This window comes from Carettochelys insculpta, chromosome 6, assembly GCF_033958435.1.
Source record: "Carettochelys insculpta isolate YL-2023 chromosome 6, ASM3395843v1, whole genome shotgun sequence".
Lineage (NCBI taxonomy): Eukaryota > Metazoa > Chordata > Testudines > Carettochelyidae > Carettochelys > Carettochelys insculpta.
In genome coordinates, this window is record NC_134142.1 from 94,468,539 (window position 1) to 94,486,144 (window position 17,606).

General features: G+C 50.7%; 1 protein-coding gene across 7 annotated transcripts; it reads left to right on the plus strand.

Moving 5' to 3' along the window:
• The first annotated feature begins 770 nt into the window (after positions 1-770).
• PAX6 (paired box 6) lies at positions 771-17,184 on the plus strand. Of its 7 annotated transcripts, none has more exons than XM_074998975.1 (11): positions 771-780; positions 4,642-4,772; positions 5,451-5,492; positions 5,586-5,801; positions 6,277-6,442; positions 12,374-12,532; positions 13,340-13,422; positions 13,708-13,858; positions 13,989-14,104; positions 15,998-16,148; positions 17,035-17,120. In XM_074998975.1, exons 1-11 carry the CDS (start codon positions 771-773, stop codon positions 17,118-17,120), a joined length of 1,311 nt encoding a protein of 436 aa, XP_074855076.1. The 7 variants fall into 7 exon arrangements, with proteins under 7 accessions (XP_074855076.1, XP_074855078.1, XP_074855081.1 ...); XM_074998977.1 differs by having other exon boundaries at positions 5,586-5,693; XM_074998980.1 differs by having other exon boundaries at positions 5,586-5,600.
• Positions 17,185-17,606: the final 422 nt, after the last annotated feature.

The following is a 17,606-nucleotide window of genomic DNA, read 5'->3' on the forward strand; positions in this document are numbered from 1 at the left end:
CTAGCCAGGCAAAACTACCCGGCTTGTGCGCCAACCCCTGCTCTCCCCGCAGCCCTGGCACTGCAAAGAGCCCAGGCCCACGGGGCTCCGTTCACTCAATAACACGGGTTCTGTTTGTACATCCAGGCGCCGAGAGTATCCCGGGCCAGCCCCACCGAGACTGGAACGGGGGAGCCTCTCGAGTCTAGCAGGACTTCGGAAGCCCTTAAACTTTGCTGGTTGTTTCTGTCAGCGTCGCAAGGCTCGGCCCTCCGCTCCGCGCTGCCTCCTGCTCCGAGGCTGCGCCGCGAGGACGTGCGGAAAAGGCGATTTCCGTCCCATTAATGCACTTGTTTGCTTTGTCCTAGAGGGAAGACTCTAACTAGTGACACGCAGATGTGCGAGCCCCTAAATTGTAGGAGAGGACAGTCCACCCAGATTGCAGGCAAGTTTCAAACCACAACTTCGCACGTTTCCCCCCCTTCCCCCTCCTTTATACAAGCCCGAGCCAGAACATATATTTTCAAATAATGCCCGTCCGAGGCACCGTGCCACTTGCATGCAATTTAACAAAATACATGGGGGGGGGGTTACTTATGGGGTGTGCCTTGGGCTGGGCAAAAGTTCAGCCTTTGCATCGATTGGCGGCCACTTTTAAACAGAGCCACTTCGGAGCCACCACCGACTCGGCCATTGCAATGCGTGTGGTTCCCTCCCCTGATTAACGCCTATTTTATCACTGCTAGAGAACTGTAAGCGAGCCACGTGGGATACCGCTCTATCGCTTCGCCATGCAGAACAGTAAGTGAGCCTTCGTGCGTTTCAGTGACAGGCCGCCCGGTGACTCCGGGGCCGAGGGCGCAGGGCACGCGGGGAGGGCGGCGGAGCTTGTTTCTGGAGGAGAAAGAAATGGAGCGGAGCTCCTGGTCGCAGGGGAAGGAGCAACGCCCGGAAGTTTGCTGCGGCCGGCGGGGCTTTGCTCCCGAGCGCCTGCTGCCGCGTTGCGTTGCCGAAGCGCCGTTGGAGTAGACCCGGGAGCAGGGTTGCCCGCAGCCCCTGTCTGGCCTGGGAGAGAACGCGCTCCAGGCGAGCCGGGTGCCGCGGCACAGCTGCGGTGACCGCCCCTCCTTCCGCGCGCGGCGGGGGTGATTGGAGCGGGGGTGATGGGCCGAGGTCAGAGCTTCGGGGCCGTTCGGAACTTTCCCGGGGGCGGGGGCGGCGGCGGCGGCGGGGGGGGGGCAACTCCCGCCGAAGTGGGAGAAGAAGGGGGAGCTCTCGGGGGACCCAGCCGCCGCCGGGGATGCTCATGCGGCCCCGCGGTGCTGGCCTCCTTCCGTGGCGCCCTTTCTGAGGAGCCCTGGCTGGGGCCCAGGCGTGGTGGCCGGGCCAGTCTGTGCAACGTGCCAGCGGGAGGAGGGGCCGGGGCGGGAACCTGCTAGCGCAGGGAGCCGTTCGCCCTGCTGCGGCCGGAGAGACACGCTCTCCCGTGGCCCTGGGGCGAGAGGGGCCCGCGAAGCGGGGGGACAGCCCGAGGCAGAAGAGCGGTGGGGAGAAGAGCTGATGCGCAGCCGCGGCCCCAGACTGCCCCCCCGGCGGGCTGATGGTTGGTGTCAGAGGCCAGGTGGGGCCTGTCGCTCTCGGTTGGCTGCCGGTCCCCGGGGCGGGGTGTGACACTGGTTGGTCTGGGGGGAGCCCCATCCCCCAGCCTCTTCCGGGGGTGCAGCTGCGCCCAGTTTGCTTTGGCTGGGCAGTAGGAGACTCCCAGCGCCCCAGCTTTACTACCCTGCGCAGAGACCCGCCCCCCGGCCGGGCCGGCTCCTGGCCCTGGCCCGGCGCTAGCACGGGCGTGGGAACGAGAGGCCAGGTGCCAAACACGTCTCCAGACACTGGCCGCCTGAGCCGCTGGGCCGGACCGTGCTTTGCAGCCCGCTGCGCTCGCGGGGAGGTTCAGTGCCGGGCCGGAGGGGCCGTGGCGCTGACCCAGCAGCTGCAGCCTGGGGCGGAGGCTGGTTCCGAGGGGTTCCGACCACCGGACCCTTCCAGCTGGCGGCGGGGCCTGCGCCTCTCGGTTTGCTACCGCTTTGCTGCCACAGGGTTTTCCCCGGCGCTCTCCTCCGGCTGCCCCCGCTGGGCTCAGCGCAGCCGCGCTGCGGGCGCACGAGGCAGAAACAACTTCTGCTCTAAGTGTCCTCAAATTACTGTCCCAGATGTGAAGGGGGAGGGGACGCGGCGGGCAGAGGCGTTGGGGGCAGTTGCTCACCATCGCCGCAGGAAAGGAGCTGCAGAATCCTTTTATTTTTTTGGATGAAAAATACGCGAAGTGGGGCTGCGACGCCCGTGGCTTTTCTGACGGACAGACAGACAGGCAGGCAGAAAACCCAGCAAAAGACACTCCCCCCTTTAATTTGCCAGTGAGAAACTGAGCAGCATCAAAAGTTTTGACTTCCTAACTAGTCACTTGCTTTCAAGTGGCTAAGGAACGCGGGGGAAATGCCTCCCGGAGCTCGCGCAAAGCGCCCAAGTGGAGCTAAGCATCTGCTCGAGGTGGGCTGTGACTATCTGAATGTCGTTTGAAAACCTTGACGCCTGCGGTGAATTACCTGGGTGCTACGCAGAGTCACGGGGGCAGAGGGTGGCGTAAATAATATTCGCTAATGCACTTGGCCTTGATGTGCCGAGGTTTTATGTTCATGGGAAATGCCTTTACACGGTGGCTGGCGAGCTCCGAGGCGAAACGCGGAAAGCTACCATTCGGGGGAAGCCTTTATTTTGTGTGAAGGTCGCAGCAGGCTCTTCAGGCTTTGTGTTAATAACTCCTGGGTGTATATGGTGCAGAGCATCCAAATTGACACCATATGTTTTCCTATTAGATGACTAGCAATAGAATACAAGGCGCATAATCATTGCCACTGGGCGAGATCTCCACCGCTCTCCAGGGAAATTATATAATGATCAAGGCTTAACCTTTCGCGTGAAACTTTGCTTTGGCTTCCTGCGCTGCCATTTTTTGCCTTGCAATGCTGGCAACGGCCTTCCTCAAATCCCGGGGGCCGGGCGCTCCGCGGGGTGCCCGCGCGTGGGGTGGTCATGTGCTGTGCAAGGCTCTGTCTCAGCTGGATGCTCCTCGCCAGAGAGCGCCGCTGCGCTGAACGCTCTCCCTGGCGCTAGGTGCTTTCTGGGCGTGCAGAGCCAGGCCAGGCGTCCCTTCCCCCCCTCCGCCCCAGCGCGCACGCCGGAATCTCGTCCCTGCCGGGCTTATAGCCCCCAGAGAGGGCGAACTGGGTCCTTAGCGCAGGAGGGCGGGGGTTAGAGCCCGGGCCCGGCTCTGGCGGCGCAGTCGCCCCTCCCCGCAGTGGGAACGACGCACATCAGGCCGGGATTGGGCGGCTTAACGCGAAATTACCAAAACTGCATGTCACTTTGAATCCACTCAGCAGCGATGCGCCCCCTCGGTTGTGTCCGCACAGCCCCTGTGGCTACCTTAAACCGCAGCTTCCCTCGGAGGGGAGAGGAGTGGAGTTCAATCTCGTCCGAGTGATACCCAAATCCGGCCCGAAAGGGTCGTTTTATCACGCTCCTCTTTGTCGTGACGATGCAATTTTCAAAAGCAGAGCACTGTCATAAAGTGACATGCCTGCCACAAGTGCTCGAACTGATCTTTTCAATTAGCCTCCCATGCATGATCCGGGGCGACTTCCGCCTATTTCCAGAAATTAAGCTCAAACTTGACGTGCGGCTCGTTTTATTTTAAAGACAAATGTCAGAGAGGCTCATCATATTTTCCCCCTCTTCTATATTTGGAGCTTATTTATTGCTAAGAAGCCTGGGCTCTTGGAGTCCATTTATCAGGAGGCTCCAAAGAGAAGAGAGCAGCGAGAACCTAGAGCAGACCTTCTCCTGGGAGCCTGGCTCCAAAGCCTGCAGCTTCAGGTGGGGCAGTTCCGAGCTGCTTTGCGCGCAGGGAGGCTGCGGAGCAGGGCTTGGCTGGCTTCCTTTGGTGGGTGGGTTTGTTTTTTTTTTCGGATGAGGACCGTGCCGAGTTTTTTCCCTCCTGCTGTCTGGTTATCTGGGGGGAGCCGTGAGCCAGCACCGCAGCGGCAGGTCAGCCGGGGTTTGGCGGTGGGGCAGCCTAGATCTGCCGAGAAGCAGAAGCGGGCACTCGAGTGTAGCCAAAGTTCCGGCGTGGGAACCGCAGCCAGGCGAGCGTGGGAAGAAGTGGCTGCGTCTCGCGGGCTGCCAGGGGGGCTCCAGGCGCCGGGCTTCTGGGCTCAGAGCAGGACGGGGACCGAGCTGCTGATCTAGGCTGGGGGAGCGCGGGACGAGCTCTGGGGCCGCGCCTTGCAACCCCCTCGCTATTTCCCTTGCCCCGCTCCCGGGGCTGGAACCGCCTGGCTGGTGCCCGGGCGGGCGGAGCGCTGGATGGCCGCCGCCCCGCCGCGCTCTGCCCGTGCGGGGCTGGAACGAGCGCGGGGGCTGCGCAGCCGGAGCCGGAGCCGGAGCCGGAGCGCCGTGCGGGGAGAGGAGAGGGGCTCTGCCCTGGGCGGCCGGCGGCGGCGCGCTGGTTCCCGGGGCCGGGCGCGGCGTGGCTCAGCCCGGCTAGCGGAGGTGGAGCCCGATCCGCAGGTAGCTGAGCCGGCTCTTGTTCTTCTCCCCCGGCCCCAGGTCACAGCGGCGTGAACCAGCTCGGCGGTGTGTTTGTCAACGGGAGACCACTGCCCGACTCCACCCGGCAGAAAATCGTGGAACTAGCGCACAGCGGGGCTCGGCCGTGCGATATCTCCCGAATCCTGCAGGTGAACTAGCTGGGGCGCCGCCTCCCTCCTGGCTCTGCCGGCAAACCCGCTTTCTCCATCTCTGACTGTAAACGCTTCAATTCCTGACCCCCCCGGTCCGGCCTAATAACCTGAGTCATCTGCTTGTCTGCAAATCAACCCAACTTTTTGCAGCTCTTTCTCTCATTTTCTGCGGCCGAGAGCCTTCCCCGTTGGGTCGCTGGCCTCACCCGAACGATCAAACCTCAGTCCCTCTCCTCCCCCAGCTGCTTATGAGTTCATGCTATCGGTATGCATTTGACGTTGCTTATTGTCGATTTTTTTTTTCCAAAGCAACAATAAAACCAAACCCACAGCGCTTTAGCCTGCAACGGAGCTAGACAGACGTTAACATGATCTGGCACGTTTTAGGGAGACCTTGAACAGCTCAGCTTGATAACCCGCCCCCCCGGACAACCCCCCCCCGCCCAAAAAAGGATTAAGTATAAGAAAATTAAACGCAGTGAGATCCTGAGGATTTAAAGCCTATTTGAACATCGATACTGAAATACATTTTTATCCGATTTTTTTTTTCCTCCGACTGTTTTGAAAGTTTCACCTTGTAGTGGGTAGGGCCACGAATGTCATTTTTTTTTTAAGAAAGAAAAAAAAATTCTAAGTAAGTTCTCATACCATTTAAGGTATATTTTTGTGTTATAGACCCATGCAGATGCAAAAGTCCAAGTGCTGGACAATCAAAACGTAAGCTTGTCATTGTTTAATGCATACTTAAACAATTTTATTTTTGTCTTGAAATTATTAATAATGTGGTTTTCTGTCCGCTTCCCTATGCAGGTGTCGAATGGATGTGTGAGTAAAATTTTGGGCAGGTATTACGAAACTGGCTCCATCAGACCCAGGGCAATCGGAGGTAGTAAACCGAGAGTAGCGACTCCAGAAGTTGTAAGCAAAATAGCGCAGTATAAACGAGAGTGCCCCTCCATCTTTGCGTGGGAGATTCGAGACAGATTACTATCAGAGGGGGTCTGTACCAACGATAATATACCCAGTGTAAGTTCATGAAAGAAACCTTCCTATCTGCTGTGTTCAATGCCTGGGTAGCTGTAGCGAACCTCTGCTTCCTTTGTGTTGATCTCACACGAGAGGACAGTAGCTCCCATCGTTTGCATGTCGCAGGGTCAGCCACATTTTTGCGTAGAGCACTTGAGCAATGCCTTAAAAATCCCGGCTCGTCCTTCAGGTCTGATCCGTCAGGAAGTCACAAAGTTGTGTATAGATGCAGGAGTAAGAGCAGAACGAGGAAAATCTCTAGGGGTTTACGAGCGGAACCTGGCGTCTCGCAGCACAACGCCACCGTTCTGTGATACCTGCTTGCCGTCAAATGATTATCCCATAACCTCTGTAACGATGTCCGGGTTAAATCGATCCCGAGCCCCGGTGCAGAGGAGTGGGGCGCTGCTGAACTGACGGCGCGTGACAAGAGGGCTACCCGCTACCATTTTGTTTAATGTTGGTTGCCTTTCAGGTATCATCAATAAACAGAGTTCTACGCAACCTGGCTAGCGAAAAGCAACAGATGGGCGCAGATGGGATGTACGACAAGCTAAGGATGTTGAATGGGCAGACAGGGACATGGGGCACGCGACCCGGATGGTACCCCGGCACATCGGTGCCAGGACAGCCCGCGCAAGGTAAGGCAGACCCCAGGCAGACGCGCTCCTGGGCTTTGCAAAGCTTCTCGACTCCAGGCTGCCTGGCCACACCGCTGGGGCCGCGCTCTCCCTAGGCACATCGACAGCAAAGGCCAGAGTGGCTATTGATGACTCGCACTGTAAATGCCCCCCTACCCCGCAGAACAGGACAGACCGTGATCCCCTGCATCAGGGTGGCTTTTCAAAAGGCAGCTTCCCCCTGCCCCGCAACGTCCCCCTCGTACAGCCCTGCTGCAATGAGCTTTTTCACTCCTTCCCAATCAACCTGCCTGGCGGTTCAGCGCCCTGAAATCTCCCCCTGCACTGCCTCGGGAACCACCCTCCTGCAGGAGTCTGACGAGTTAGCTCGCTGACAGCCTGCGAGGTAAACACGATTGTATCACATGGCGCGCTGCTGTAATTGACAAATGATGCGGGTATGAGTGGAAAGCCCCGGGAAGGGACGGCAGGTGCGTCGGGAGGGAACTGCTGGGGCTGATGAGCCGACTGGGCTCGAGTTTGAGTATTGGGAGCCCTGTGCGCACTAGTGCCTGTGAACTAGCAACGCAGACCAGCCCGGGGCGGGGGCGCCGCCGGCGTGGTGGGTTTGATTTGTCACCCTCTGTCCCTCAGCCTGTTACGAAGGGGAGTTTGGGGGCTCAACAGCCGAGCTGCGTCTCTCCGCGCCGAGAGACCGGCCACGCCGGACAGCCCGGTGCTGTCCTCCTCAGTGGCCCCGAAACAGCTGCAGGAGCCTGCTTGGCCGGCAGCTGGACAGGCGCGGGCTGTCCGAGTGCCGGGGGGTGACGCGCAGGAGGATGGGACGTTCCGTTCCCCACTCGGGATGGTTAGCGGCGGCTGCCGGGCTCAGCCCCCTGCCTGGCTGCGGTCAGCTCTCTGGGAGAGGTGCCGAGCCGGGCAAAGCCCCGTCCCAGGGCGCGGACTATCTGGTACAAAGGATGTTTCTGTCACACGCAAGAATTTGTTATGGGAACAATTCTGGCGCTAGGTAATTGCTCATTAGAGATCGTTTTGTTTCTCATTAAGGCGACATGAATGAGCGCCTAGTTGAAGGAGACAGCTGTAGAAATGGTCCACAGGAGACCCCTGGACACGGTGCGGCTCCGCTTGCCAATTAGACATGTCAGCTTCAGGGGAAGGAAACAATCTCGGGAGGACTCTAGCAAGGCCGAGCGCGGCGCTTTGCCTTTTGTCTGCTCTCTCCCTGGCGGCCCAACCCCCGCCCCGGCCCTGGCTAGCTCGCAGCCGGGGGCTTCTCTACCTGTGGGCTCCAGCCTCGCCGGGCAGCCCGGAGCGGGCCCGCTTTGGTAGACCGGAGCCGCTGGGGTGCGCCCTGGGAAGCCCCTACTCGCTCCCCATCGCCCCGCGGCTCGCTATGGGAGTGCGGCAACGGAGCCGGCCGTGGCCAGTCCAGCCCGGCCCTCCACCCGGCGCAGAGAGGTGCCCCGCCAGCGGGAGGGCTGCAGCCCCCCGGCCCCGAGCCCTGCAGCGCAGCTCCCTGCTCTGGCCGGGCTGAAACGCCCCCCCCCCCGCCGCCCGCGCGTCTCCTGCCCGGCCGCGCCGCCTGGGGACCGCGCAGCGGATGCCCCGCCGCCGGGCAGAGCGGCTCCCGCACCCAGAAGCGGTCTCCGCGGGCTGGACTAGTCCTGGCGCTGGGTTATCCGGCGGGGAGCGGCTGGGCTCTGACCGGGTGGAGCCGCTCCCAGGGCCAGGAAAGGCGTTGGGGGGGCGCTTGGGGTGCGTGGCGGGGAAGTGTTTGACGTTGGACCTCGGCCTTTAGGCGCTGTCTCTCTGCTCCCCCGTTTTCCTGCCACATCAAACCACAGGCTGGGCAGGGGCGGGGGGGGACTCAACCGAGGGTCATTTTCGCTAATGAATTCCAAGTGGTCCAGGCACCCCCCAACCCGCGCCCCTTCCTAGGACCGTGTAAAACGCAGAGCTGCAGGCGCGGGGCCAGGCCCTCCCCGCCCCCCAGGACTGGCGCGGGAGCAGAACTGCTGAAGTTAAGCCTCCCCGCGCCCAGAGGGACCGCAGAGTCCTGGGTTAGCGCTAAACCGGAGCTCGCCCCCTCCCAGCTGCCCCACTGCCGGGGCCAAGCCCCAAAGTGGTGGGAACCTGCCCTTAAACCAGCCCCTGCTTTTTTCCAAAGCGCCGGCCTTCCCCACTGGCCGGAGGCGGGCGAGGGGGCGGGGTGGGGCAGCTGGGATGGTTTTTTACCCCCCCCCCCACAGCTGGAGAACTAGCGTGGGACCTGTAGGCGTTGGGTTCCGTTTACTGGGGGATCTTGGCTGGTTTCTCGCACCACCCCTCTCGCTCCCCCCATCTAACGTGTATCAGAATTAAAAAGACGCCCCCGTTCCCAGCTCCCTCCTGCTAAGGAAGGGAGAAAGGGTAACAATCAAACCCGGCAAAACCTTGCCACGCGCCCCCAGCTTGGAGCGCCCCAGCTTGCGCCCCGCGCTGAAGGGAGGAGGCAGGAGGGCCAGGCAGAGACTGAACGCAATTGCGCTAGGAAATTAAAAGGAAGGAAATGGATTTCCTCTGGAATATTCATGCTCGCGCTGATGTTTTTTTTCCCCTCGCGGGGCGATGTTCCTGGGTTTTCAGGGTCCCATTACTCAGAAAGCATAAGGCAAGGTTAGGTCTCCGAGGGGGACAAATATGGTCTCAATCTGATAAACGCCATGCAGCAGTGAATAAAATAATGGCTACACGAGGGCTGACAGAACAAAAAGAGACATCTCTATCCAGGAGAAATTCTCCAGTGATTTAGTGGGTTTAAGGATCACGGAGACACTGTTTCTTATCTCCCCCCCCCCCCGCCCCACAAGACTAAAGCCTTCTATAGGATTTAAACACTTTCTCTTTCAACAGATGCGACAATGTTTTGATCCCAGCTCCCCAGCTGAAAGGTGCCGCAATTGGTTTGCTATCTTTTTTTGCTTGTTTTCCGCCTCACTGATTAAGACACTAAGAAACTAAGGAATGATTTTATTTCCCAGAGCCTTTTTTTCCCTTCCTCCAGGAAACAAATCCTACACCCCGCGTCAGATGGTCTAGCTATAGGATAATGGGACGCACATTCACCCGCTTTCTTACGGATTAGGTCTAGAAGGTGGACCAGCCTATTGAGAACGTGTCTAAAAAGGCCCCCTTTTAAAAGAAGACATCTTAATTGTCTGACACTTTAAAATCATATTTGCTAGTCTATGGAGAGCCCTTCCTTCCATAAAGAGTGCTTTAGAAGCACCAGTGGGGAAAAGGGAAGCGAATCAAAGCTGAACTTCCCAGGGGTGGCAAGAAAATGCTTTTTAAAGCCAGCAAAAAGCCCTTCCTTAAGGCTTTAGCAGGCACGATCGGCTCCGAAAAATACAGATGTTTTTTCTTGAAATCACACAATTTTTCAATTTAAGATTGGGGAAAAAAACCCACTACAGTTTATTGTGCAAGGGTAGAATCAGTTATGTCTTGGGAAGCTATATTTTTGTGCAAGGCTTGCACGTGGGTGTGCTTTATAACTGATGACAAATTACACGAGCAGTGGGTTTTGCTCACTAACCAACAGAACCGAAACGAAGGCGCGAGGTAGCCTTTGAAATTAACAAGCCACTGCAGCCAGGACGCGGAGCTCTCCGCCAGCCCTCAACTTCAGGTGGCTCGCAATGAGCCAGAAGGAGATGGGTTCCTGCAGAAAGAAACAGCCTTGTTTGAAGACTTCGCTAAAGCTCCGTCAAAGAGACAGAGCTGGGAGGTGCGGGCGGTGAATATCTCTTTGAGAAGGACGCCTTCCGCCGCGCAAGCCAGTTTCAGGAGTTTAAGCAAACCCCTTCTAGTTTGGCTGCTTCTTCGGCAAACAAGCGTCGGCTCAAAACTTGCTGCTGTTTCTTAGCCCGCCGGGGGAAGTAGTTGAGCTGAAGGGAGCCTTTCTAGCTCCCCTCCCCCCAAATCAAACCTAGCCTATGAACGAACACACGAGTCCTTGCTTGGGAAACACTTAAAGAGTCACCCAGCAACTTTCACCAGTAAATAAAAACAGTCCCTGGTGCTCTAATATGTTAGTCGAGGCTTATCTAATCTTAGCTAAGTAGGTTTCGCTCACTCTGGTGTTGAGCAAACAGGCTCAGTGTATAGAGCTGTCCTATTCACAAGTTTAGGGGTGTTCTTTCTTTCTCTTTTCCTATAGAAAGTAAAAACCCTAACTAGCATTGAGTAGCCCAGCCCAGGGGACAGTGATTAATGATAGTAGTGCATAAAGGTTAACATACTTCACTGAAAAGTCTGTTGACTGGGATCCTTGTGATACAATGTGGACCACTGCACGCCTCAAGAGAATCTTTTTGTTGTCCGCCCTGATTGTGTCCTCAACATTCTGCCCACGAAAGTTTGCCAACCCTCCTGCCCCAAGAGTTTAATAGTTTCCCTTACTCTGCTGGCATTGTGTACCGGTGAAAAGCAGCCCTTTTCTATTCAAGTGTTGGTGGTCATCTCAATAGATCTACAAACGCCCATATGGTGACCACTGTAGATGAATCCAACTGTTTAAATGGGGAAGAAAGTTGGGGTTTTAAAACATTTCAAAGTGTTTGAAAAGATCCTACCAGATTCTGTCACAATTCGCCCAAAGCTTTGAAGGCTTTGCCTATTGTTAGCTGATTATAAATGATATTACTTTAAAGTTGATTTCCCACAATATTTAAAGGATGTAATAGGACTGTTGCCGTTTATTTTGTAGCATAACTTTTAAAGCAAATTAGCATAAGTAGCCCCTGCCTCCCTTAGCTCAGCTTTCATTTAGCAACATCAAAACCTCTTGAAAATATGCTCTGAAAAGAGAGGGAGAGTTAATTCAGTGACAACTTCCCTGCCTTAACAGAAATGTCCATTGCTTTTGCAAAACTGGCTGTCTGAGCAGACACTTTGAAAGACAGCTAGACCAAGCGCACACCTTTCCATCCAACAGAAATGTGAAAACAATAAAATTTCCCCTTGTTTAATGATAGAAATTACATTAAAAGTGGTGGAAATGCCCTAATTAAAAATGTACCACTTAAATGATATGCCAAACGTTCAGCTGCAGAATAGCATATTTAGCTAGTTAGTGAACTCGCTACTATTTCTTTTAAAATTACATGTTAAATTTTTTAAAAGAAATCTTACTTTTCTCTAGTGCAACACATTACAAAGAATGGACAGTCCTTTTATCTAAATATAAAATTCCATTTTCAGCAATTATAGCCTGTTCTTGGTGATGATATAATTACAGCTGTGCTCAGTAATAGGTGTCAAGGCAATGCACACTCATACAATAGTTGAATAAAACTGCAGAACAATGCAGGCACTTCTAAATTCACAACCTTTAAAATGAAATTGACTGTGCAGAATTCAAATAAAAACTGGATAAATATTTTTTAAAAAAGATTACAAGCTTGGTTTGGTTTCTTAATAGCATTTTCTACAAACCTATCAACATCTAATTGATTAGATAGGAATTACTGATTATAGATAATCTGAAATACTGAACATCACCATTTTAAATGTAGCAATAGGTAAATAAATTCTGCAGAGAAAGGAGACTGGTATGGCATGGCTTTTCAGCACAGATTCAGTATGAAGAATACTTTTCACTGGGAATTATTTAATCCCTGTTTTATTCAGGGGATGGGGGTGTCAGAAAAAGAAAATAATTGCATCACAGTGGGTTTTTATATTTCATGTTTATGTAAAGATTGGAAAATAAAAAGCCACTATATAAACTTATGTCATCAGTGAACTATTAGTTTGACACCTAAAGTATGTTTAAGAAAGAATGTCGGCAAACATGGCTGACCTGGTTTATTATTGTACAGTGCCCTTATAGGAAGCTGATGGTTGGGCTAAATTTGTTGTAATTTCCCGTTCTGATGGTTGCAGATGGCTGTCCACAACAGGAAGGAGGAGGGGAAAACACAAATTCCATTAGCTCTAATGGAGAAGATTCTGATGAGGCCCAGATGAGACTTCAGCTGAAAAGAAAGCTGCAGAGAAATAGGACATCCTTTACCCAAGAGCAAATTGAAGCCCTTGAGAAAGGTGAGTGACATTTTCAAGCTGCTCAAATAGGAGAGAAGAGCAAAATACAGCCTAGTTATGTTCAGAGTTAAATGAAGGGGGGGCATTCACAGACATTATATACTTAGATGGAAAGGTACATAAAACCTGTGCTTTGCATCCTTCAGTTTCTTCAGCATGCTTCAGAGGTTTATTGCTAGGCATTTTTATGGCATGTAGTTCCTGAATAGTTGTAAGAAGTTGATTTTAGAGGAAAATACACAAGAGTGCATTAAGATTATCACAGGCACATTACAATTATATTCACAGCTCCCCAGCCCTGCCCCTCATTAAATACACATTGACTTTCCCAAAGTTGCAGGGTACACTGTGCATGCTGGCTGAATATAAGTTACAGAACTCCCACCTCCTTGCCAGAGGCCACACTGTGGCAGGCCTAGCAGATGTGGAGCGAGGACATCATGACCACAAAGGTCCTGCACCAGCAGCACATACCTGTGTGCCAACCCACGTGCTGGTGACTGACACACAGCTGCTTTATGTCCCCTCTGACAGTGGTCCTGGAATCTTGACACTCCCTGAAAAATATTAATATTTGGAACCAGTCCCATAAATCCTTACTCATGTGATCTCAGGGGGGTTACGCATGTGAGTATGACACTATCATTGCCCCATTTCCAGCACACACAAATGTCACTTCACTTTGAGATTGTCCTGCAGAATATACAGAGCATGCAAATGCTAAGAAATGACCTGATGTTTCAAAGCTAGCTATCATAAGTCGTAAAAAAATCTTTCAAACTAATGCAACATTGTTTCTTTTTACAGAATTTGAGAGAACTCATTATCCTGATGTGTTTGCCAGGGAGAGACTAGCTGCCAAAATAGACCTACCTGAAGCAAGAATACAGGTATTCAAAACTTTATGCTATTGTTTTTGTCTGGTTGGTTGGTTTTGTTTGGGATTTTTGTGACTGACATCAAAATACAAGGAAGCCACTGAGCTCGATCTAACATTTGTCCGTCTCCAGCCTTACAAATAAAACAGCAGGGCAAAAGTTGGCTTATACTCAAAGGGATGTTACGATCCAAAGAGGTTGTATATTAGCATGGTGCCATGACACATAATGAATAATAGATGGCCATGGAGGTATAATCTCATGTATATAATAATTTAGAAAACTCTTTTTTTCTAGGTGTGGTTTTCCAATAGGAGGGCAAAATGGAGAAGGGAAGAAAAACTGAGGAATCAGAGAAGACAAGCCAGCAACACACCCAGCCATATTCCCATCAGCAGTAGTTTCAGCACAAGTGTCTACCAACCGATCCCCCAACCTACTACACCTGGTAATCGAAAACATACAGTCATATTATTCATCCTTTTAAGGAAATAAAACACAACCTCTGAATCTATGTAACAACTGTTACTGCAGTTTAAACTAATGTGTTCATTTCCTATTTGTCTATTTTATTGTAGTTTCCTCTTTCACATCAGGTTCAATGTTGGGCAGAACAGACACGGCACTAACAAACACATACAGTGCTCTGCCACCCATGCCTAGTTTCACAATGGCTAACAACCTGCCTATGCAAGTAAGTAATATACTAACTAAGCTGTCTATCAGATAAGCGATTAATGGCCAGATCCTTAACATTGTGTGCCAAAAGGCCCCCCTGGAAGTTAGTGGAGCTTGGGGCATTCAAAGAATGCAGAAATGGGCCCTCAGAATTAAGGAAGAGATTTTGAAGGGCACAAAGGGCATTTAGAGGCCCCAGCTCCTTGTGTACTTGAATACAAACTAAGAGTATAATGTACCTGTGTGTCTTTGAAAATATTCCCCTTAGAGGCCTAGCTGAAACGAAAAGGAAAGAGCAACAATAATGATTGGTGGAGTGAGGAGACATTTAAAAGACTAGAATTATGTAGTTTGGAGAAGAATGGGAACGGATGGGGTTAAGTACTATAAAATAATGAATGGCATTACGTGGAGAAGGTCAACTGCACTCAAAATTAAAGTGCAACCAATTTAATAAGAAGAAAATGAAAATAACTCTTTCAGAAAAAGAGAACTAACCGTGGGACTCCTTGCTGCGGTATTATTGAAGCAAATGACTTAGTAAATTACTAAAAGGATTAGACTTTTGCTGCTGAGATGCTATGGCTTTGGGCACACTAGGAACATCTGATAGAGAAAAATATGTGATTAGCAGCTGCAATTATGCTAGCTAAATGAAGATTCCAAGAGCTGTTGATCTTCATGCCTGAAAGTATAAAGTGACCACCAGCAGGATAGGAAGGAATCTACTCTTTTGGGGTCTCCTCTGCTCCTCCATAGTCCTTTCAGATACAAAATTCAATTTTTGGGAATGATATGGGAAGGGGGCAGGCTTTGTACGGTACTGGGACGTTGTCAGGGTTTTACAGCCTTGTCTGAAGCATAGATTGGTGTGGCAGACAGGATATCAGATTAGATGGACAATGGGTCTATCCAAGTGTACTAATTATTATGTTACTTATTGTTCAGAGTCAACCAAATAAAATTTGGTGCTGCAGGCAGACTCCCTTAAACTTGTAATTTATGATATTTGAGGCCTTTGGTGCAATTCACATCAGTCAGAGAGAAATTTTGGGAATGCAGGAGACCCCCTTAAACTTCATTCCTCCTTGGGCTTGCCATTTATTATAGAGGCAAAATTATGTTAGGCACCTAACTTGCTTAACCCCCTCTGTAAACACCAACACCAGCCTCAGTATTCACTGGAGAGTGATAACTATATAATTCACAAAGGCGATGGCTCACTGAAATGAATTTATAAGTGGATTTTGCATCATCCACTTTAATCAATGCCAATGTATGTTCCACCATGGCAGATTTTATTTCCATCGTAATTGTTGCAGGTATTGTATAGATGAGGTGCATGTATGTGTAGATTAGATGCTTTTGTGGTACACGGTGTTGTTCGCATCAGTCTGGGACTGGTTGCAGTTGTTATGAGGGATTCAGTGACATAGATATCACCAAGAAATTCACTGGAAAAGAGGGGTGTGTGTGTGTGTGTGTGTGTGTGTGTGTGTGTGTGTGTGTGTGTGTGTGTGTGTGTGTGTGGTTTTAACCATTGCATACACAACAACAAAGCCAGTAGTTCAAGCTCAGGTGCTGAAAGCAGGTATCTAAATCTGTATTAAGGCACCTAGATAAAGTGTGTTTTTGGATACCCTGAGCACCCTGAGCTCCTACTGACTTCAGTAAGAGCTATGACTGACCCATACCTCTGAAAAGAGATCACTTTTTTACCTTCCTAAATATGGATTTGAAGACTAATTGTAGGCACTCAAATAAAACTTCAGCTTATTCGTGATTATGAAAAATAAGCTAGGTCCTATGAAACTTCTGTGTCCTGGTAAAGACCATTTGAGGACATGGAGGCTTCAAATACTTTTCAATTAACGGATCTATAACGTTATTTTGTCCTTTGTCCTGACAGCCCCCAGTACCCAGCCAGACCTCCTCCTACTCTTGCATGCTGCCCACTAGTCCGTCGGTGAACGGGCGTAGCTATGATACGTACACACCTCCTCACATGCAGACACATATGAACAGCCAGCCAATGGGCACCTCTGGAACCACTTCAACAGGTAGGTCCAGTAATTTCTTCTACAGAGATACATTTCCCATAGTTTGGCTTCACCAGTAGTCTACACTTTCTTTTCAACTAATATTCATATTGTGCTAACCAGCTGGCTGCCAAAGGGCCCAAACCTGTTACCATCGGCTTAAATAGCAGCAGAATTTGGCCAACGGTCAAACTGTGAGACCTTCCTTGCTTTTTTGGGTGTATAGTGAAATTGCATTTTAACTTACAACTGAGAGGAGGGGCAAAAATGGTTGCTTAAACCAAGTGGCCGGCTAATGAATTTTCAAGAGAATTGTTTTCAGGTTGTCCTTAATCTTGTCAAACACTTAGACGTGCGATTAACTTTATTATGGTGCGTAAGTTCCACTGACTTTAATGGGATTGCTACTCATAGTAGTAAAGTTAAACGTACGTAAGCGTTTTCAGAATTGGGGCCTACATTTGCTGATACTGTGGGGCAGAGTTTTAAGATGTAATGTTGATCCCTGCAGAGGTTTCAGTCTATTTACAATAAAGAAAACTAACTAAAAAAACCCCAAATTGTCTGTTGCAAACAGGAGCAATTTAGACACATTTCTGAGTATACAAAGTCTTGATACCAAAGCTTTTATATGTTTTAGGTCAGAATTTCAGCTGGTGTAAATAAGTAGAGCATTTGGCTTTTTTATTTTACAAAATGAAAATTCATTTGCAATTACAAATCAGTTCTATGGGTTTAGAGGACTGTTAAAACAAGCAAACAAAGAAACAAACAAACCCTAAGATTCGTAAATTGGTAGGTGGTTTTAATACCTTCCACAATACTAGCATATCTCTTTAAAACTGCAAAGTATAAAAATGTGTTGTATGTAGAAAAGCTCAAACAGATATTTCAACTCTTTTTTCAGGTCTTATTTCACCTGGGGTGTCAGTTCCAGTTCAAGTTCCTGGCAGTGAACCTGATATGTCTCAATACTGGCCAAGATTACAGTAAAACATGTGTTAATTCCACAAATGACTGTATGGACAACAGTTGGATGTTCAGCAGTACTTTATAAAGGAAGAAAGACTTCCGTGCTGCAACTGTGCCCAATTCTGTAACACATGGAAAAGACTTTAACATGGACCTTTGTAAACAGAAGGCATTATATCAGTTGGAACAAATCTTCATTTTGGTATCCAAACTTTTATTCATTTTGGTGTATTATTTGTAAATGGGCATTTGTATGTTATAATGGAAAAAAAAAGAACAATGTAGACTGGATGGATGTTTGATCAGTGTTGGTCATGAAGTTGTTTTAAAACAAAAAGGAAGCCATGATCAACAAGTGTTGCCACGAATTTAAGAGTTTTATCAAGATATATCGAATACTTCTACCAATCTGTTTATAGATTATGGACTGATGTTCCAAGTTTGTATCATTCCATTGCATATAATTAAATCTGGAACAATACGCACTAGATTCATGTAAGAAAAATA